This window comes from Haliaeetus leucocephalus, unplaced genomic scaffold (genome assembly GCF_000737465.1).
Source record: "Haliaeetus leucocephalus isolate CR32 unplaced genomic scaffold, Haliaeetus_leucocephalus-4.0 Scaffold752, whole genome shotgun sequence".
In the NCBI taxonomy this organism is placed as follows: Eukaryota; Metazoa; Chordata; class Aves; order Accipitriformes; family Accipitridae; genus Haliaeetus; species Haliaeetus leucocephalus.
Genome location: NW_010973188.1, coordinates 2,971,021 through 2,994,488, shown reverse-complemented (window position 1 = coordinate 2,994,488; position 23,468 = coordinate 2,971,021). Strand labels below are relative to the sequence as shown.

At 39.3% G+C, this 23,468-nt stretch overlaps 1 protein-coding gene across 2 annotated transcripts in view; it reads left to right on the top strand.

The window, feature by feature from the left end:
* The window catches only part of LTBP1 (latent transforming growth factor beta binding protein 1), a 204,793-nt gene extending 182,516 nt beyond the window's left edge, over positions 1-22,277 (top strand). For both annotated transcript variants that reach the window (XM_010581212.1, XM_010581211.1), the window contains 6 exons: positions 1,269-1,397; positions 2,724-2,864; positions 5,152-5,322; positions 15,668-15,790; positions 19,330-19,479; positions 21,238-22,277. In XM_010581212.1, coding sequence (XP_010579514.1) covers positions 1,269-1,397; positions 2,724-2,864; positions 5,152-5,322; positions 15,668-15,790; positions 19,330-19,479; positions 21,238-21,407 — 884 coding nt within the window. In that variant the 3' untranslated portion in view covers positions 21,408-22,277. The remainder of the gene's footprint in view (positions 1-1,268; positions 1,398-2,723; positions 2,865-5,151; positions 5,323-15,667; positions 15,791-19,329; positions 19,480-21,237) is intronic.
* The last annotated feature ends 1,191 nt before the right edge of the window (positions 22,278-23,468 follow it).

Sequence of the window (23,468 nt, the reverse complement as noted above, 5' to 3'; positions counted from 1 at the left end):
TTTGACTCTCCTCCCAGGCTTTCCCATTTTTCCCCAGATGCAAATCCACATTCCATAGGAAAAAGACAGAGGTGTACATGACATTTCTTACTAATCTTTGCATTGTTCTTGCTGCTAAACAGTCAAACTTAAAATATTTAATGTTTGAAGCCACTTAGTGGCTGGAAGAGTGGCTGTAAAAATAGCTTTATAGCACTTTCAGTTCTTCTGGATAAAGTAAGCTTTTGAATAATTCACCTTTGAAAGTGCTGTACAGCTGGAAATGACAGCTTTTGGCTAAAATCTGTGTTGCCCCAGAGTAAATGGGGAGTAAATCTATAGAAGACAGTGGATTAAGACAGTTGGTATTGAGAGAATCACCTACTTTACATTGTGCTTTTTATTGTCATTTTTAATACCAGCCTAGCTTTAACAGACTATTCTAGGTAGGTCTAGCAAATGAAAAGTAGGTTGGAAAAAAGAAGTGAAGGGAATTCCAACAGTAACAAATACATAAATACAAGCCTAGGAAAAAATATGTACAACTGTGAAAAGCTATATATGAGCTAGCATATACTTTCCATGAAACCTCCCTGAAAACATTTAGCCTCATTTGAAAGTGTGGTAGATTCTCTTTGTCAGCTGTCACTAGGTCTATAGTAGTTACAGCCTTATATTTAGCAACAGACACAATTGTTCCTGCATAGTAGGAAGTCTCCACAGAAACTGTGTATATAGCTTTGAAAAAAAGTCACAAGCAGTGCGGATATGAAGATTCCCTACCATGCACAGCAGAGTCACCAAACTGTATGGAGAGAGCAAAGCAATCACAAAGTCCACCCATAAGCATAACTGCTTAGTTAGTTTTGTAATTAGATGGTGTGATTAAATTAGATCCATGGTGGGAATCCCTTGGATAAAGTAAATTATACTGGAAAATACAGGCCATATTCTTCATCTGTTTTGCTTGGAGCTGAGAGCAATGTGATACCAAAGGAAAGAAAGGGGAGCTGCAGATTCTTCCAGTCTCTGTGTGCCATAGGACTTATTCTGACAAGGGAAAGGGAAAGTCATGGTCCACCAGTATTCCCCTTCCCATTCTGGCTATGAGCACACTGTAGCCTCTTCCACACCAGTTTTTTTTTCCTGTGGATATCTGTGCTCTTGGGGCCCTCTGTTTAAAGTGAAGTTTGTTTGAACAGAGAAGTGTATAGGCTTTATTCCATCTTCCTCCCCTGCGTGGCCTCACAATAATTATGGTAACACAACCTTTAATGTTTTCTTCCCAGATGCTGATGAATGCCAACTCTTTGGACAAGAAATCTGTAAAAATGGCTTCTGTTTGAATACACAGCCAGGTTACGAGTGCTACTGCAAACAAGGCACATACTATGATCCTGTTAAGCTCCAGTGCTTTGGTAAGTTTATTTAAAGTGGTCTTGTCATTATAATGGTATGCAGATGGGCAAAACAAGCACACTTATATGGCAGGATTCCCATCAGAACTGCGGTATTCCCAGCAAGGGGAGGAACACTGGGCCTCTGAACTCCTGTAGCAGCTTTTTAAGAGGCATTGGGTCAGTTCCCTTCCCTTCTGCTTGGCTGGGCAGCGATTCTGGCTGACATGGCTATGGCATGTAGAGCAGGGTTTGCTTTATTTGCTTCCTTTTTCAGCAAATTGCTCCCAGGAGTTTGCATCTCCAAAACAGCCCCTTGTGCTCCTTTGAGTGCATAGTTTAGAGCTGGTACCAGTCTTTATGCAGGCAGCACAAAGTGATTGGAGGTGGCTCCCTCCCTAGATGCACACTGCTACTTCATTCTGCCAAGGTACAATTTAGCCTTCTGTTCTTTGTACATGGGGTAAGCAGTGAAAGCCTGTATGCTGAAGCTCACCTTTCATTTGGTAAGTGTGCTGGTTTTACTATAATAAATCAAGTTAACGCAGATTTATTTTTTTTCAAGGACAGATATTTTCCACAAGGAGTTAATATGCAATGTGAAATTACAGTTCAGGTCATTGATAACCCCATGTTAGTCTGCACAACCTTGTACTCCTTTGGTTCTGGTATTCAGCTGAAAATTACTCATACCCATGACCCTGGCTTTTGCTTTGTAAGCAGAAAACCATGTATAATGTGCAGAATAGCATAATGAAAGGAAGTAATTTCTGCAGCCACAATAAGAGAGCCTTTCACCTTGGGATTCTATGATTGTTCTTTACAAAGGGTGGGGGTTTTGCTGATTTAATGTAATTTATTTGAAGTAAAATGGCCTGCTCTTCCCTTTGAGCTAAATTTCTGCTTTTCCTCTCCAAGACAAAGTAAGGAATAGAACTACTGTGGCTAGATAAAGCGATCCCTTCTCCTGTTCAGCTCATGAAAAATCTCAGAGTATGCCCACCTCTAATGCCTGCTGGTACTGTCCTAAAGAGATAGGAACATGGGAAGCACCTGCAGCTGTGCTGGGTGCAGGGTATGCCTGGCACTCCAACCGCCCCCCCCCAGCAAGCCTCCTCATCCAGATGCTCCCTAGTACTTGAGGATTAGCGGTCAGCATCTTGCTGATCTGTCTGTCCTTCTGCATAGGCACAGGCAGGATTTTGCTGCCAGCAGTTGGTATTTGTGGTAATTAACAGAAGGCATGCAGGGAAATCTGCTCCTAATATAGGAAAATATAAATATGGATTAACACAATTCAACTGCTTTGTGCTGGCTCTTCCTGATACATTTCCTTCCATTTTAAAGACACGGATGAATGTCAGGACCCAAACAGCTGTATTGATGGCCAGTGCATTAACACAGAAGGATCGTACAACTGTTTCTGTACACACCCAATGGTTCTGGACGCAACAGAAAAGCGATGCATCAGACCAGCAGATTCAAGTGGTATGATCCATTATACATATTACTGAAGTGAGTACACCTCTATGAGGTGGTGCTGACATGGCTACAGACCCCAGTAAACTTAGACTGGGTCATGGTTGGATGACCCTGCTCTTCTGGAGGATTTGGGAAGGCAGTGCTTGGACCATCATCTGTTGATCCAGAAGGCATCGTGATGTAGGGTTCCACTTTGCCAATGCAGACAGGAGATTGCTGGAAGTCTTAATGAGATTAGGCTTGGGCTGGGGAGTCTTCAGCCCCCCAGTTCACCAGCTCTGCATCTGCCTTGTCCAGCCTTGTAGGTAATGAGGCACAGCCTGCTTGCTGTCTCACTAAGGCTGGGATTTGGCTGTGGGCTAATGCTGGAGATTCAGTTTGGAGTGAGTGACTGCTTCTAACAAAGCAAGGAATGAAAACAGGAATAACAGGATATAGGAGGAAATAGCTAAAATTGTATCTGTGCTTTCAATTGATTAATACTGAGGGTACATCAATCTCACATTTTCAAGCTGTGGGATGCAGCATCACTGTTAAAGTAAGGGTTTTGCATGTTCTTTTAATTTCAGTAGACTGATTTCAGAAAAAGTGTTAGATATTATGAGATTCTTAGAAATGTCTCAGAAATTGAGAGCATTATGCAGTCTGCACAGCTTTCTCTATGCCACGCATATCTTTGGAAGAAATGTTACAATGGGATTGATTAATATTGGCACTGTTTAGCCATAAATTCAGACCTCTAGTCCCTGCAACTTGTAATGCATTTTCCTAAGATGCTTCTGTGAAAGCAAATGGGAATACAGACTGAACGCCTGCTGTGGTCAGTCCAAATCATAAGACTGATACTTTTGAGGAGTAATGTGGTCATCCTCTTGCATGAAACTGTGAAAGGACCACAGCATTTCTATTGTTCAATCTTCAGTTAAACAAACCAAGAGCAGGATTGTCCTTTGGTTTCATCTAGGATGTGAAGAGAATGCAAGGGCCTTCCATCACGCAACATTGAGGCTGACACAGCAATGACCTTCTCACCCAGCACAAAGCGCTCAAGCCTTGTATCACTACTAGCAGTGTCCTCCCTAACACAGAGGAGGAGGGGGCAGGCTGGTTCCTTTGCTGCCAGTAGAATTTGGAGTTGGTTGCCGAGACCCACTGCTGCTCTTCATTGTGTGTTCTGGCAAGTTCTTAGTATAGGTATCTAAATGCCGATCACCTTTGCACTTTCAGAACTCATTATTTTACTCTTGAGCTAGGTTTCAATTCTATATTCACCCATGCACCAGTGCATCATGTAGAAATGCAGTAAATAGATACGCACAGACAAAACAGGACCTTGGTTTGTGACAGCACTTATTTTTCACTCTATGTTGGAACAAAATCAAAACCTTGCAGATGTCTTTACAAAACAATTGTGCTGAGGTTTTTACATTCCAAGTGGAAGATTAAGTTTACAGTTCCTCGCCCTCCGATCAGCAGTGATCAGAGATTGCTAGGACTAGGAATTGTTCCTATTGAGATCTTTGTCAGAACTGAAATATTCCAGCTTTGACAAAACTGCATGTTTTGTCAATGTTCATAAGAATGTGGCAGTAGGTCACAGCAGTATTCTGTCTCTAACAATAGCTGTAAGTGGATGATTCGGGACCAGAAGAGCAGATAAACAATACTTCTCCTTACACTCCCCAGCACTCTCCCAGCCTCCAGCTATTTTCAGCTCAGGGGATTTCCTGAGCCTGATGTAGTTTGGCTGTTCAGTTAATGGGACTCTCTTCCAAGTATTTGTCCAGTCTCCTGTTGAGCCCATGTAAAATTTTTGTTCAGCTCTGCCCTAGCTGTAAAAGTTCTTTCAGATGCCATTGACGGCAATATAAGAAAAGCAAAATAACAACTTTTAAAGATTCATTCTGTGGATGGAGTTCCCCAAATATTCACCTCTGTCCTAACACTGTTTTTTTGTCAAGCTCTGTTAACTTCCATGAGAGCAGAGCTGAGTCAGTGTTAAGTGTTCAGCAATGACTACTGATCCAGGAAGTTTTATTTCTTGGGTGCCCAACCCAATGTGCTTTCAAATTGGCCTAATAGTGTCAAATCAGAACCTTTTAAGATTTTTGCAAAGCTGAACACTCAAGAGATGACCCACCTCAGGCACTTTAAAATGGTCATGACTTCTAAGCTTAAATTTGTATTCAGCAAAGTCTGTAAAGCTAGGTTATTTTTCTAATCTAAGTTTAGAATATTCTGCATTATTTTAAGTAACTGTGCTGTGATGACCTAATACTGTCTTCTCCATCAGAACAAACTGAAGAAACTGAGGTCTACCAGGATCTTTGCTGGCAGCATCTAAGTGATGATTTTGTTTGTAGTCGACCTCTGGTTGGAAAACAGACTACATATACTGAGTGCTGTTGCCTATACGGTGAAGCCTGGGGCATGCAGTGCGCACTGTGTCCTATGAAAGAGTCAGGTAAGGAAATGTACCTGTCGATTCTTGGAATGAAATCTGAAATACTTAATCAGTTTAATCCCTTGCATTTATATTTGGGCTAATAACATAAGAAAGAACAAAAAAACCTAACCCTTCCAGAACTAATGGAAATTTTTCTCATTAATTAAGGGGAAATCATTACAGTCTAGATTTTGAAAATATAGCTGCTTTTATTTTTTGGCACTTACAAGACCCGTTTCCTTCAGGTGGAACTATCAGTGATTAGCAATTTAGTACCTTGGTGGAAACAGGAGGGCATTTTAAGGGTAGTAGAATTCCTTAACATGACTGAGAAATTAAAAATAATCTCTGAAAATAGAGATGCAGTTCATGTGCACACATACATGATACTCAACAGATTACATAATTGTTTTGGATCTTTGTTGCTGGTATTATACATTCAGATGCATTTTTCAGTGTGATATTCTGCCAGGCTGGGTGCAATTAGATGCGTTTGCTTGATAAGTATTTGGTAAGTTGTGGTTTAGAATAACTAAACCTACCAAAGAATGAGTTGTTATTATGTGGCTATATGCTCAGATATTATGAAATGTACAGGTGAGCAATTTAAGATAAATAAGGGAATTAGAGTACCAATAAGGACTGAAGAATTTCCAGGGAATATAACAATGTTAAAGAAAGCTGACTGACAGTAGTATTTTTAAAATCTTGTTCCAAAATATTTCAGGTAGAAGCTTCTTCTTGTGGTGACTACAAAAGCTAAATGGATATAGAGAGAAATGTTGTCATTGACACACAGACTTATTTCTGGGGACTGGGGACTGGAGAAGAGACCAGTGGAAGCAGCATAGGTATATGTTATGCTGTGCCTGAGATATGTCAGCCCTGGTATACACAGTCTGGTACCATACTAACTTCTTCCCCCATATAAACTATTCCAAGGCCTATTTTGGATGTAGCTTTCTTACTACAAATGTGTCTTTCAGTAATATGGTTTTCCCCGTAGGAATACCATGCTACATTAGTAAAGCATTTTATTCTGATCATACCTGGATTTTTACTCGGGCCTGTGTTACCCTAACCATAAAGTTGTGGCTAAAGCAGTGCATGTTTTACTTGTAGCAAGAACCCTGGAGTTAAAACTACATAGAGAAGCTCAGTGAAGCATTAATGTGGTTGTTTGTGTCTGCTTGGGTTTTATGTTTTTATAATTTACTTGCAAGGTCCCTGAACCTGTTCTTATATATCTTTACTTGTTTGAGTTTGCTTTGGAAGTGCAGCAACTGAAAAAAGCGCTTGATTTTGATGATGTTGGCTGGAGTAACAGCTGGCTGATGCTTACCCCAGAGGGAGACTGAAGAAGAAAAACAGGGCATGACAGCAGCTTGATTTCTAAGATATGGAAATGCCTGAAATGTCTTTGTCAGAAAAAATCTTAGAGGAGGACATTCCCAGGTATTGAATTACCACACCTGCTAAAATAACAATTGCAATGGAATGAAATGTAGTAGTAAAAAAAATACAGGGCAATAGCTAATAGCAAGAATTGTTGCTATGACCTGGAGCTCCTCAGGTGGAAAGACAGAGCAGAATAAAGGAGTTTTTCTTTGTACAAAGTTCATCACATGGTGACAGTGACCCATCTGTGTCATGCAAGCATGCAATCCTGAGAGAAGGAAGGAAAGCTGTTGCTGGTAGAGAGAGTTCAGATAGGTATGAGACTTGCTTCTGGAGATTTCTAGCTAGTTATGTTTAAAGCAGGATAAATCTGAAAAGGAACAGAGGACTACCAAGATAGTCAGGCAATGAGAACCTGTCTTACAAGGGAAGATGAAAAAAGCCAAACCTAGATGCAGAACAATGGCTGCAAATGGTAAGACTCTTCGCTACAGCACAATCATGGAGGATTCCCACAAGCTTTTAGACAACAGCACTGATGTGAAGAAAAAATCAGAACAAGTTCAGTCTGAACATATTTAGGCTTGAAATTAGATGGATTTTCATCATAAGGACCACAGGATCATGGAGCAGCAATCCTGTGACAACAGTGGCGTGCAGATCCCAACCAGCTCTATGAAGAAACTTGAGAAATTCATTTTAAAAAATGACATGAAGGTTCCTGATGGATAACATGCTAAACGTCACTTGGATGACCCTCAGTCAAAGCTGAAGAGCATTATGCTGGATCATAAAAATCTTTCTCCCTCCAGACATAAGATAATTTTTCTGTGAAGTTTAATATGCATTGGAAAGTATCTACTTTAACTGAAACTATGAGGCATACTTTGATCCCAAATACTCCAGATCATCCTTATAGATTGGAACATAGATAGTTAAAAAAAATAAAAGCATATTGAATCTTTATTATGTCAGACAAGCATGCAAGCTTACAGTTCTTAGTGGAGGTGGTATATGCTCATGTGTCCTCGCACACATGCACACACCCACACAGAAACCTGGAAGCCTTTCTCTGTTTTCAGGAACATTTACCAAGAAAAATTTAAAGCTGACTGAACTGAATAAATGATTCATTTGACAAGTCTTCAGTCTGTAGCACTTAAAGTGATATCATTGGCTCAAAAGAGTGCTTTCACACTTCTGGGCCAGGAGGTCACAGGTTCAAGTCCTGGCTGGGGAACCTGGAATTTCTCCATTTTTAAATACTTGTGTATTGTGTTGGCCAGTTTTACTACTGAAGGTGTTTGCTTATTTCCCAAGTTAGGGGCATTCTGAAGATTTGTAACACGTGTTAAAGAAGACCTGGGGATGTGAAAAGCGTTATCACTGGAAGACTTTCACCATGAAATGGGTTGGATCATAGAATGAATCATTCACTGATCTGTGGTTTCCTTTTACCTTGTTTATACTCCCCTTGTATTTGAGGATCTAGATGCTGCACTTAGAAAGAAGGAAATACAGGCCTACCACTGTAAGTGATACATTTGCAAGTCCCTTCTGAAACAAATTCATGCTTTAATAAAAATAACCTCTAACTTTTGTGTCTCGAAAGCACTTCCATTTTTCATAACAAGATTTAAATGTCCTGTTTAAGTAGCATCCAGCATAAAACCAGCAGGAAGATAGAAAACTTCTATAAGAATTGATCCATAGAAATGAAAAAGAAATCCAGCCTTTCATCAGCATGAAAACAGAATTGACATAGTTGCTAAGATTTCCAAAAACTACTAATGGGTGCTTGATCAAACAAACCCCATTGAAAATGACACTAAACATTCAGAGCCTGAGACAAAAATAAGTAACACCTGCTGAAGTATTGCAACTGAACAGCAACATCTTAACAAAAGTAAGACTGATAAGTATTTTGATGACATCAAGGAACAAACTCAAAATACTAGTTCAAAGTCCTCATCAAAATAGTGCAAACCTGAACTGTAGTGATGTGATTGAGTACATCCTACTTGTACAAACAATTTTGTGGGGCAGGCCTTCTTGTCATTAAAGGAAGCAAAGACATTGTTTTCAATTACATTGGTTCTAACATTACGATCTTAGGATATCATCATATTACAGATAAAGGCTTTCACAGATTGCATCCAATACCAAAATGTTAACTACATACTTAAATGTATTCTGTCTGGGCTCATTGTACTTGCCCAAAGAACTTTTAGTAACTATCTTTAAGAAACCTTTGTGTTATTTGAGGTTTGTCATTTGCAATCTGTAATAATTGACCAATTGAAGAAAATTAGAAAATTTGATAGTTCTGTTTTAGATAACAAAAGCAAAACATCCTTTCTTCATTGCACCCACCCCCAAAAAACTCTGTTGGATGCCCTGCCTTCAGAAGTTCTGCTTCCTTGGTCAATTTACTGTTACTGCCCTAAGACTCAACTGCCTCCGTCCAGAGTCCATGCTCTATTAACTGTCAGCAGGACAGACACCGATGGGTTTACCAGATGGGTCAAAGCATCCATGCCAGAAAATGGAGCAACTGGCCAAGACTGAAAAAAACTGAAGTCTAATATAAGGCCATATACACCTTATGTTAACCTGAATATGTAGCATCTGAATTACAAACCTGCTGTGCCTCCAGAAGCTCCTGTGAGATTCTTATGGGACTGCAGTGCATTTTAGACAAGGTGTCTTGTTACAGGGTACAGGAAATTTGAAGGGAGGAGATAGAAGTAACAGCTAGAAAATGTTGAGTAAGGTGGTGTGCAGGGGTCAGTGTTTAATTTAGGGAGACTGCCTATTTTTGTATTTGTAACATGATCTTCTTGGAGTCTGTTACTGCAGTGCACTACCACCTTTGCTTCAGTAACACCTTAGGATGCTAGGAAGGTGGAAGTATGTGCCCGTGAACTAAAGATATGCTGGTCTGTTAAGGCGGGTGCTTTCTCCTTCTGTAGCTGGCTGCCTGGAGAAGTTTTAATATAGAAAAAGGGCATAAGGTAGGACTGGGACTCTGCAGTTTTAACAGATGTCTTAATAACTATTTATTGGGGGGGGGGGGTATATCACTACATCTATAACTAAGAACTTGGTGGTCTGACTACTAAGATAATGCCATGAACACATTCTTAGGCAACTGTAAAGGACACCAGCACTCAGTTTATTGGCCTGCTCATGTGTGTAACCTTATACATACCTTCTCCTCTTTTACTGTAAGTTTTAAGTTCTAGTTTGTGGGTTTTTATGGAACCACTCTATGGTTAGAAGATCTGCAGAAAGGACAATGGTAGAACTCCAGTCAGTAGATGTTACAGATGCTCTGTGGGACTATGAGTCACATAAAGAACTGCTGAAGACTTATGTTGTACTTGAAGTTTCTCTTTATCTCCACCTCAGCATTTGCAAAGCCTAGACTAGGACAACACTGAGGGTAGTGGGTAACGTGAATCATCTGGGGTCTTGTATAATGTGGGATTTTTCTTGGCCAATTTCACATGTTTTTTTAATACAGAAACCCACATCTGTGCTGGTCCTACCAGTTTCCTGTTCTGTGAGGAAAGAGAAATAGGCACCCTGAGCATTAGATTCCTCTGCCCTGTTCTAGACATCTACTTTAGGATGAGATGGTGTCCTAGAAGTGATTATGTCTTTCCATTGACTAAAAAGGCACACTGGATGATTAATTCAGGGGCAACCCCTTGGAGATGCCTACATGTGGTTGTTGAATTCTACCCCTTCTGGCAAAACAGATCGTTTGGATTGCATTTTTGTTGTAAGGAACTCTGTGTATCCTTTGTAAACATTATGAGTTAGTTCTGGGCTAAGCTTCCATATTATGAGAACATGGTGTTCCCTTCAAGTTCTGGCTAATGTCACTCATGAAGATCTGGAAGTACAGGGAAAACCTATGTGTGTAAAGGATGAGTTTCCATCTGTCCTCTTTTGAGATGGTAAAGATCAGTAGGGAGGCACTGGATTAATTTATGAAGACCATTGTTCATCTTTCCATTTAGGATGGCATTGTGCCTCCTTCCTTTCTGGTAAGGACTCTGGACAAATGGATTATCTTTTGCGCTGAAAATATTAGAGTGATGGGCCTTGAATATTCAAAGTCTTACGCTCAGTTGTGCAGATTTTTGGCTGCTTTCATTTCTGTTGATGAAGATTTTCAGTGCTTTTTCTGAAGTTTAGAAGAGACATGCAGAATAGCCTTGGAAGGGTTTTCCTCATGGAACCTCACATTCAAAGTGTACATGGAGGTCAGCAAGGAGTCAGAAAGCCATTTGTGAAGTTGTGGCAGAAACAACCTGACTCTTACTACAGCTGAGCTTCTCCTCAGCGACTTAATTTAGAGTATCCCCATGTGAGGATATGAATATCCTTCTTAACTCCTGAAAAAAATCCTTTAAGACTAGTACCCTTTTTCTTTAGCACCAAGAGTTGTAGAATATATGTGAATGCTGTCCACCACAAACCTCAGTATTCGTTCATGGAAGATGTCAATGAAATTATCTAAATTGTCAAATAGCACAATCTAAATGTAGAGCAGAAATATCTTCAGCTTTGGTTCACAGATGATGCAATCTCCTGAGAGTGCATAAACTTAACCAACTCAGACTGATGTCTAGAACCTCTGGTTGGGAAGGGACATATATTACATGTAATAAATGCTTTCTTGGCTTTGTCCTTCTCTCAAGTGATTTCTTCCATGGTGAAACTGTTGCATTCTTAAATAATTTGAAGGAACTGCCTTGGTGTTGATAGCTTTGGCTCCTTTTTTATGTGTGAGATGGTGACAATTCTGAGAAGCTGGAACAGAAATAAAGCTTAGTTTATGGGCAGGAGCTAGGATTGGCTGTGGTGCAGTTGTTTCATGGTTATGTCAGGAAAAGCGCTTTTATATATAATGTTTTGCTTTAAATACATGAAATATGGAATAATTTTTCTGACTAGAGAATTTGGGATTTTTAGGCCTCTAGATACAAATAAGGTCCACACAGGCTTGCGCAGGTACAGCAACTGTACATGCAAATTAGATGCACATTTGCACAGCTGCACTTGTGCTAACAAGCATCTAAAAGCCAGTCAGTCCATCCAATTTATGTTGCGTTGTCTCTGTCAGCCTAGCTTTCATCACCAATTACAGCTAACGTCTGTGCCAGTACGCATGTGCATCTAGCTGTAATCCCCTAACACACTTGTTTTATATGCACACATCTGACTTAAAAAATGTCCTTTACATTTTTGGAAGCATACATCAGCTTCCTTTTACAATAGCTACCCTAAGTTATACAACAAGCTGTCTCAATGCTTCATTTGCAAGTTACGAGAAAAACTTAGAAACACATGGAGCAATGTAGACTATATTAAAAACACAAATCTTTTTTTCCTCTTGAACTGCAGTTGTATTGTCGCTGATCACAGCCAGGAAGTAAGCAAGCAGAGAAAATAAATCCATATAGAAAAAGGTTTTATCGTTGATGGTGAATTACATAAAATGATTTTTATCTTTATTTTTTACTTTACATGAAAGGTTATTTTGAAAGTGAGCTTTAATTTCTGTGACAACTAAAATGTTTTGTCATTCAGGGGTAGTTACACATTTTCCCTTGCTCTCTGCCCCCTTACCACCTTCTCAATCTAAGTCTCCTACTGTCATCTCCCTAGGGCAATATCATGCTGTTCTCTCACTTGCTGCAACCTTCTCTGCACCAGTCATGCTTTTACCCACAAATCTTACAGCACTTTGTTCATTCAGTTCCCTTCCCCGGAAAACTGTGACCAGCATACAGCACAGTGACCCAAAATATACTGGTTTTAATTTGAACTGTAGGAACATAGCATAGCAAGGGGAAAAGTTTAAAAAAACACAAATTGCACATACACATCTGTCCTGCTGTAACTTGTTCTATCCTCCAGAGTGGGACTCCAATGGGTTCATTTTTCTCAGGCATCCAGGTCTCTAGTTTACCTTATTTCAAAATGCCGGTTCTCATGATCTTTCCAGAATGTGGCCCCCAAATACCTTTCAGTCTTTGTACTCTCCTCTCTGCCCACCCTTTTCTTCCCTGGAAAAAAAAGACAAGCTCAGCAAGGTGGCATAGAAAACTTGCCATTGTTATTGGTCCTGAGTTTCTACTGTTGGTTTCTTAGGTGGGTTGCTGTTGCTCTCCTTGGGTTTATCTCCTGAGCACCTAGCAACTGAATCAACACATTACAAAAGACAAGAGATAAAGTCTACACTACTCGTACAACAAAATAGAACATAGAGTATTAAGAGAGTATTATAGGTAATTCCAAATTGTCACAGTGTGTATCAAAACAATTATATATATATAAGGAATTATATATATATATAAGGAGGATAGGTGTATACATTCTAAAGTGACTTAGGACTATTTAAATGCTCTGTCAGCTTTTGTATTGAAGCGCTATATACAAATAATGTATAAATTATTAAAATATTAGAGTGTATTAACAAATGGTTAAGCATAACAGACTTCAAGAGGTTAAGAGATTATTACCATTGTATGTATAGTCTTGTAGAAGACCTCGATGTAGTTACAACTCCTTGTAACAAATACCAAGTTTACAGTATGCCCTAAACCAGCTCTTCATCATTTTGTAGCCACTAATTTACTTATAATGAGACCTAAAAATGCAGACATCAGAACTTGACTGGCGAAGGACAAGTATGGCAGGAAACAAGTTTCTATTGTCAACATTTCTTTATTCTTCTTTAGATAATAAACAACTTTGTGTTGGCAAACGTGCAATGTCAAATAGTCTTGCACAATATTCAAACTACCCAACTTTCATGTACATGAGAGCTTCAGCCCTATGGATTTTCACATGTTCCAACTGCTTCCTTCAGAAGAAAAACATTGTTTCTACTACCAGTATCACTAAGTGCAAAATTGGCACTGAGTAATCTGAGAAGCCAATGTCCAGGTTCTGTCCAATCCTTTCCATCAGATCACATTCATGTGGAAGGAGTGGTGATCCCTCAGACATGCTTGCCTTGTCCTGTTGCTGTTCACTGACTGTTTTTGCATGGTGGTTTCTTCCACACAGGCCAGATGAATTAGTATTTTCCAGTAGAGCATAGATTTCCTTTGCCAAGAAATTTGCGTGCATCTGTGAGAAAGTGCTTTTACACTGCTGCAACAGCTTTTCTCTGTGTATGTATCAAAGCCCTTGGGCATAATGAGTAGCTCAACACAAAACAATGAAGGAGTCAGTCTGAGATGATAACCTGGCTGTCCCCATATGTAGATGTCATCTGGGGTTAGATGGGGGAAGGAAGAATAGGGTGTTTCTGGTCCTATGATAGCTCTTAAAACTATGCTCATTATCATAGTATCTCACTGGGAAGCTGTGCATTAAGGGATTTAAGTAACATTTGCTATATGCTGTTTATTTTCTCATGCTGGCTTGGTTTCATGTGCCATGGGATGTCTCTCTTGGGCAGTGTAGTTTTAATCTGGGAGAGGAGAGGGTTGTTTGAATATAATTACTGTATATAAATATATTCTGGAGGATGCACATCAGAGGAAATCACCTTGCACTTGAAGCAGAAGGTGGTGAGATTTACAATGACTTATAAGTTCTCTGGGGAGTTCATTCTGCAGACTCGAACTGGCACCCATGACAGTTCTGGATGTGCACAGAAAAGCTTTGCCTGTACTGTACAGTCTTAGCTCTCAAAGAGCCAAGTTGTTGACCACAGAATTCAAACAGACTTTTGAACACTTTTTTGTTTTCCGTACAAAATAAAGCCATTCCAGGTGGAGGAGACACTACCTGTGAAAATAAAAATACAATGCTGGGCAGCAAGTGGGGCTGTGCTCTGCACTGTCTAGAGGCAGTCTGGATTTATCCAACTATTTGCTGTCTGGGACAGTTCTACACAGCATGAGGTTTCTGGCTCTGTAACCATCTGCAATTCTTGGATCTTGTATTTTCTTAAGGCTTTTTTTCCTCTCTCTCTTTTGGTGGTTTTCTTTCCCGTCCTTACTGTGCCTGATTCTCAGAACACCAGGCAATCTTCACAGAAACAGATGCTAAACAGTCTGTAGCAACAGTAAAGGAGCACCTGGATTGCTGTATTTTAACAACATTTCTATTTTCAAATAAACTGTCTTGTATATATTTTAGCAAATGGTAATGGAAACAGAGGTGACACAATAAATCAAATAAAAAAATCAAACTCTGCATCAGCATTTTAGACATGGACTCTGACACTCAAAATGAAGAGTTGCTTTGGTCTGCTTCAACTTGTGTAGTTGGAGCCTGTTGGAGAGAGGCCGAAAATCAGAGTATAACTTTTTCTCCTGTGCATTTCCCCTTGCCCTTTGAGGTTCACAGCCAAAGAGGCTTTGAACAGCACTCATACTTAAGCCTGTGGTTTGAAGATGCAGTTTGCAGATGAGTGTGGGCTATTTTAGAAGGATTTTTCATTCTGTGATTTCTGCAGGTTGGCTGACAGTGCCAGAAACATGGCCCTACTTGTTCCAGTTTGCTTCCTTTGGGGTGGCTTCTGCTACCAGCCGTGATGGTCTAGGATAGCCTTTGTTCCACCAGCATGAGGGGTGTAACCATAGATAGCCCTGGAGAGGGGTGCATTGGCAGTGGATTACACAGCATCCCTCTGCTCTTGCTTCCCATGCAGGCCAGAAGAACCTGACCCATAACTTTTTGTACAGTTATTGACTCAAATCTATCCCTTGTGTTATCCCTATTATGACTTAATAGTCTGTATTTGGCTCATTAACAGTTTAATGACATTCTTCTTGAAGGAGAATGCTTTGTGGAAATTGCAGATTTATGGTGTTTCTAGGAAGATGTTTATTTCCAGCTAATATGAACCACAGCTCACTGGGACTAACGTACTGCAGCCTGTGTTACAAGTGTTATTAGGTTTATATCCTATTTTCTTTCCCCCCCTCAGAGGATTATGCCCAGCTGTGCAACATTCCTGTTCCAGGATCTCGACAGCCATATGGACAAGATGCTTTGGTTGACTTTGACGAGCACTACACTCCAGAAACTAATCCATATTTTGTTGAAGACCGTAAGCAAGTTTCTCTGTTATGTAAAATACTTGAAATGAGGGTTGTAACTTGGATTATTTCCCTGTAGCTGGCTTCATTCTTCTGTTTGCTTCTGAGTAATGTGGCCTATTTGTGTTTTAGTTATTCCTATGACACTAGCTTTCAGTCAGGTGTTCTGGTTCAAGAGCCAGTGTTGTATAAGAGTCCAGTTGGGCTCAGAGTACAATATTAATTTTTAATATAGTGAAATAGTTTGTGTCAAGTGTACTAAATGTGTATTTACCAACAGATTCACAGCTAAAGGTCAAAAGGATTGCCAGTTTTCCTTCTCACAAATTAATTTTCCTTTGGAGCATGGGACAGATTTCCTCGGAGTGCATTTAGTTTAAAAGAAAAAAAAAATCCCTTCACGCCAGCTTTCCATGATTTTCCAGCAGAATTTATATGGGGGAAATGGAGAGCATGCAAGTCATTCTCGCTCAACAGAGAAAATGTACAGCACAGTATGATCAGAGTATGCATGCATATAGCCTTCGGGCTAGATGGAACAGCCTGCCAAGCAGGGTGCGAGGGATTGCATATAGCATCTCAGTTTTACTTCAGGACTATCAGGGTTCTTTATGGGTCTGGCCCAGCTCGCTGTTAAGACTTGTGGGAGACAAATGCTTACAGATCTCAGTATCTTCCTCAAAATCAGCCACCCTGTACAGGTCTAGCATATTTCATCAGTTTTAGAGAACAAAAATGGATATATCAGAAGGAACTGGTAACTTCCTGTGCTTTTTACACATGGCCTACGAGTTGCCACTACCTTCCTTCCCAAAGTGCTTCTCCTGTACAAGGAGTTATCTTTAAAGTAACGGTAATACGTCAAAACAGGGTAGGAGGATTACAGCACACTATTAGAAGGGTGGTATGCATTTCTTGCGCATATTGCACTTTATGCATTTATACAGAACTACATAAATCAGATTAATGAGTTCATTACTATTTAGCATTTAAATGACTTTCTAGCTCTACACAGAATTGTGAAATGTCTTATTTCCTTATATCCAGGTGATTTTAATTAAACAGTACTTGATGTCTAATTGAAATGTCACACAGATGCTAACTACCAAACACAATGAAAAGCCCAGAAAAATGACTGGGTAACCAATGTGATTGATAAAGTACTGAGTGGGAAAGAAGCACTTCACAAGTTATAAGCAGTGGTGAATAAATACGATAAAATAGTGGACAGTTTTGAATCTACAGCTGAGTCCAGTCTTAGGGACAGAGGCTTAAGAGCTCATGTCTCTTGCTGCCATCCTATCACTGGATCAAATACAATGGCAAGCAAATGCATAAGAAACCCAAAGCACACAGCTGTATGACTGTCCTGATGAGAGGCATATTCCCTAACAGATACAGTTGCCACATGTTTAGGGCATCAAAGACTTCAAGGTCATAATCCTGCTGCAGTCTGTATGAGGAATACAACAATACCTCCCATCCCATAGCAAGGCCATGTACTTCAATGTAGTATTTGTCACCTGTGTGCAATCAACTTCTACAGAACTAAATATGCCTATTAGAATTACAACCCAGGTCTCATCCAGCTGTTTTGAAGAAGAATATTTTGTGAAGTAGAACTTGCTGTGAGTGATAAATATTTTGGCTTCAGCTAGTTAAAATTACAACATACTGTATTTATCAGAGAGAGAGGGGGAGAAAAAATACATATATATGCGTGTACATATATACTGTATGTGAAATAAATGATGCCTTTATTTAAAAAATATCTATGTGTTTGGGGGGGCACCTTTCCCCTTTCCGGCACTGTTTGTTTTCTAAATTAGAAAAGATCTTAATTTTAAAGGACCCTCATGAGCCCTCTGCAAGCTTTATTAGAGGACTTGAGAACATAAGGAAACTTGATTAAGTTTCTTACTACATTGTTACCATATATCATGACAGTTTGCTCAATATCCTCAGTACAACTGCACTGAGATGTGATTTACTAGCTTTGTGGAAAAGACTATAATGTTTCCCAGTTAATGTACACTTGTATACATCCTATGTATTATATATCTTCTTGAGATGTGGCATATGTCAGCAAGTACTTATGTCACATTATGTGTTCAGTGTCTCCAGAATTTATTCAGTGTATGACTGACCAGCATGATCCTTACTAAGAATCCCACCATGCTAGAGGAAATCCAGGAGAGAAACAATATACATAGTCAAAAAGAGGGGCAGTGGAAATGACAGTACAGAAGTTAAATGGAGGATGATACAGAAAGGACAGAGTAGGAAAGGCAAAGCAGGTTAAGAGGAAAGAGGGCCTCAAGAACCAAGACAGGATGGAGTAAATATAAAAAGACATGAGAACAAGCACAAGGAAAGGGAGAAATTCACATTCCTAGGTAGCTTTGCAAATCTACATATCACAACTGTTGCAACAATATAAATCAGTAAACAGGTTTTAGATAAACCAATGGTTTGTTTGTGGAGTCGCTATATTACTTATATGTTATGGGGCAGATGGGGAGATGTATCCTACTCTATTCCACTCCAGCTCCAATTTCCCCTCTATATATTCATTATGCTGGTAAACCTACAACTCTCAAATATTCTCAACTTTTTCCTCAGAAGTGCTTTTGATGTGATGGGCTGCCACCTGCAGTCCTGTTACATCACTGCTGCATGAATAGAAAGCTAGTGAAAAAACTTGTGCAGGACTAACAGGAGCAATTCAGTCCTAGAGAGAATCTCTGAACATGTAAAAATGTCAAATAATTTTTTTAAGTATAAATCCTTCCTTATACATAAAAGCATAACTGTCAAAAAGGCCCTAAGTCAGGGAGCACAAAAGACACTGTACAAACCACTGAATACAAAGACAACTCTTTAGCTTTGACTACTCACCATCTAGAATTATGACATGGAGCGACTGGTAGATTATAGGTATTTGTACTGGCACCAGTCGCTGAAGTACCAGCCAAAGGGTTGTTAACCAAAACCACAACAGGAAAGCAGTCTCTGATTTCTTCTTACTTTCCTTAAGGCAGTTAAAATTGATTTTTTTTTTAATATGTTTTTTTCTAGATAAATTAGAATGCATCTCTTCCTCCCTACACACACCTTATTTTTCTAGAATACTGTTTTAAGAAACTTTTACCCCAAACTGCACTACCATTTCTTACCTTTGTTTCCATAAAGGCTGGTACATGCAATTCAAATAAAAGGTGCTATTTGGAAAACACTGATTTATCCTTTAAAAAATATACTGTCAAATTATGCAGTTTTCTTTACAAAAAAAATCACAGATGTTTAACACAAATTAAAAACTTAAGAGTTCACAAAGTTATTCAGTTTTCATCTTGAACCATATCACAGCACTTTTCTAGTACATTTAAAACTCCAGATGGTGCAGATCTGCTAAAGCTGACCTATTTTCTGCAAAGTCAAGTCACATTCCAGTACGCTTCTGAGAGAATTTCGGACTCTCACTATACATTTGGGTATACTGATTCAACAGCTCTATAACTTACTTGTTTGCAATTCTTTCTCCACCCAGGTTTTCTGAACAGCTTTGAGGAGTTACAAGCAGAGGAATGTGGTATTCTGAATGGATGTGAAAATGGCCGATGTGTAAGAGTCCAGGAAGGCTACACCTGTGACTGCTTTGATGGTTATCACCTGGACATGGCCAAAATGACTTGTGTTGGTGAGGATAGCATATTACTTCATCTTCTTCTGTTAGTCTGTCAGTTTACTCAGTTACTTGACCTAAGGAGGGGCTGGAACAAAGGGGTTAGAGATGATCACCTGAATTGTATTACAGATGCCAGCTTCGTTTTATTTTACTGTAAAGGCCAGTAAATATTGTTACAGAAATAACTATGTCAGTGTTCCTCAGTTCATCTTGGTCATTACAGCTGTGTTCAGTTAAGAGCCTAGAAATGAGCAGACGCACATTTGTGTAATTGTCGTGGTTTAACCCCAGCCAGCAACTAAGCACCACGCAGCCACTCACTCACTCCCCCTCCATCCAGTGGGATGGGGGAGAAAATCAGGAAAAGAAGTAAAACTCCTGGGTTGAGATAACAACGATTTAATAGAACAGAATAGAAGAGACTAATAATGATAATGATAACACTAATAAAATGACAACAGTAGTAATAAAAGGACTGGAATGTACAAATGATGCGCAGGGCAATTGCTCCCCACCCACCGACCGACACCCAGCCAGTCCCCGAGTGGCGAATCCCTGCCCCCCACTTCCCAGTTCCTAAACTAGATGGGACGTCACATGGTATGGAATACCCTGTTGGCCAGTTTGGGTCAGGTGCCCTGGCTGGGCATGAGAAGCTGAAAAATCCTTGACTATAGTCTAAACACTACTGAGCAACAACTGAAAACATCAGTGTTATCAACATTCTTCACGTACTGAACTCAAAACATAGCACTGTACCAGCTACTAGGAAGACAGTTAACTCTATCCCAGCTGAAACCAGGACAGTAATGAAGCTTAAACGTCTATCAGTAATTTAACACTAATATGCAGAACAAATGTTTTTCAAAGGCTTTAGTGAGCTAAGAGGATGGAACTGGATCCAGAGTAGAAGAGTAATTTTAGGATCAGATTTTTAGAGCAGTTGAATCACCTAAATATGCAGATAACCACTTGGTGGGGTTTTGCCCCTGATTTTCACTGATTTGAACAGTCAACAAACTCAACTATTCCTCTCACTCAAACAAGTAAATCTGCACAACTACTAACCAGGACATATAACGACTATGTCTTCAGTTAAAACAACAAAACATGGGAACGGCAAGTGTCAGTGAGAAGATGAAGCAAAACAATACCCCTCAGTGTAGAAGCCTAGTAGAGACTGTGCATGTGTATTTCAGTTTAAGGTCTGTACTAACCTTGCTTAGCGTTACACTTTGTAACCTGCAGCTGAGGTCTCCCAGCTGTATCATGATAAGCTGCCTGTGTGCCTTGTAATCTTTAGGACTTCATGACAAGCTGGCCTCCTTAGCAAGAAAAGATAGAGCTCCTGTGTATTTCAGGCCAATGCTGCACAATATTGAGGGCAGGTAGTTTGCTGTTCACAACTATTTAGTTGACAACACCAACAGCTCCTAAAGTATTTGGGTTTTTACAATACAGATATTATAGTGAGAACTTGGAACTTCTTTCTTACAAGCCACTTTTCAGTCATCAGATAAAAACCTGTTATTATATTTTTGTTTTGCAGCTTAGGCTGAACTTGGACTTGGTAATCTAACAGTTTAAGGCCGTTTAATACACTATTGATTTCCTGTGATAATTTCAGCCTGATTCCACCTGATTTGAACTGAAAATAAAGTTCTCAGTGTATTCATACAGCATGTTCTACTCCTGACAATGCTCGAAATAAATTAGTTTTACCTACACACCAGACTTAAGTACATGTCTTTTGATGTCCCCTTTTTGCAGATGTGAATGAGTGCAATGAGCTGAACAACAGGATGTCTCTCTGCAAGAATGCCAAATGCATTAACACAGAAGGTTCGTACAAGTGCTTGTGTCTCCCAGGGTACGTACCTTCAGACAAGCCAAACTACTGCACACCACTGAACTCAGAACTAGACAGTGAACTGGAGTAGAGGAAAATCTCCATACCCTAAGCCCGTATACTCTGCACTGTATAAAGAAAAAGAAGAAAAGTATTTAACTTGAGAAGAGAAGGTACCAGAGTAGCAAACATAAGGGGAGAAAAGCATTAAAATGTGTCAAAGGTGAGACATGATGGGCTATTGTATATCAGCTTCACTGAAGTGACAGACCAAATGGACACATTACTCTGTATGAAAGAAACAATCAAGTATATAGTGGGTTCATAAGAAAAAAAAAAATCTTTGAAAATAATAAAAAACAGTGCTGTTATTTTAAACAGAAGAGCTTTGGTTTTTTGGTTTGGGTTTTGTTTTGTTTTTTTTACTATTGCTTGATTAATTTGGCATTTAAATAGTGATGGAAATATTTTATATTACTATGTCATTTTTTGATTGTTCAGTTCCTTGCCTACTGTTTCTTTTCAGACCTTTTTTCTGATCAGTACAAATTCTATGATACAGATATTCTTAGGCCATTTTATAAGAACTGTTACACAGGGTAATGCTCCTCCTTCTCTGGAACATTGGTCAGTGACTTTTTTTTAATTTGCTAGTTGTCTGCCCTGTGGAGCAGGCACCATTTGTTTTCAAATGTTTATATACCTTGGCGAAAAGTCCTTATATTCATTTTGTATTCTGTATGGTTGTTATGGCACTTAAAGTCTTTAGAACCTTTCTTGCCAAGTTCAAAGCTGCTAGTGGACAACATTGGATTCCTTTTGTACATTAAAACAAAAGATTTTTAGCTCATGTCTGTATTGTAATGTGTAAATTGAAGACAAGAGAGATCTTGTATGATTACCCTAACATATTAAAGCTGTATATTAAAACTCAATAAAATCACCTTTTTTTTTAGAAAAAAGCTATTTACTAATTGTAGGCATTTTTGTTCTTTTTTTTGGTGTTTCTGTTAGAAGAGTCAATGCCTTGGGTGTTTACAGTACTAGAATTAATTTACATTACAATAGTTACAGGGAGTTGTCTAGCTGGTTTTCCCTTCCCATGCTGTTTTAATAAGACCAGAATCTGAATTAGTTAATGCCTGAAGTTAGGCTTCCAGAGGGAAGATTTCAAACACAGACCTACGAGACTGTTTGACTTGGAAGGTGATTCCCATGGAATTTTTCTTCTTTCCTGGTTTAGGCATGTTTCCCACTAAATCTGCAAATAAGGCTCTTCAGTATGATGGCCTGGTTTTCAGAAAATACTGAAGAGAAGGGGGAGAATTTCCTTTTCTTGATGAACTGTACCTTCCCATCAGCTCTATTTTTCAGTGGAAGGAGAGAAAGAGATTAGGAGAATGACAGATGTTTCACTTTGACCTTCTCCAGAGTGAAAAAGGTTGCTTTGGAAATCCCAAAACAGGTCCTTTTGATATTTTCCAAATGAAAGATTTTTGCTGTGTCTTTTAGACTAGCCCTACATTAAAAGGAAAAGGTTAACATAAGACTTCAAAAAGTGAGCCAAATAGGGTCCAATTGTCCAAAAATTAGATTTTTATTTCTCATTTCACCAAAAAAAGAAATACTTGTTTTGGTTCTGAATAAAATTTCTTTTCCAATATTTAGGTCAGCCACTGAACCAAAAATATCGTAAGTTGTATTCCTTTCAGTATGTGCACTCAGTAGATCTCATTAAAGCCCATGTGGCTATTAACGTGCAGAAGCATCTGTCCTTCCCAGGGCTGTTCCTCTATATGCTGGAATTTGACACTAGCACTAGGGAAGATATTCTACTTTTAAGATCTGAGTATATGTTAAAATGCAAGAAAAATTTCTGAATAAAACTGTGGAGGGAGGGATCTTTAAGGAAGAGACTTTGTAAAATGCCCAACTCCCTTGACTTTTCTAGAATTAAGGAGAGCAGTGGAGGGCCAGTCACTCTTCTCAATCAAAAGAGGTAGACCACAAACAGTAGAGCTCATCTATAATTACAAAAAAAAAAAATTAATTCTTGCTTACCTGCTGTGGTTAAGGAAGAAGGAAGGAAGGTCTGGTCTTACTAGGGAATTCTGTAATTAAGTAGCTCTTAGTCGTCCTGCTTAAGGTTAAT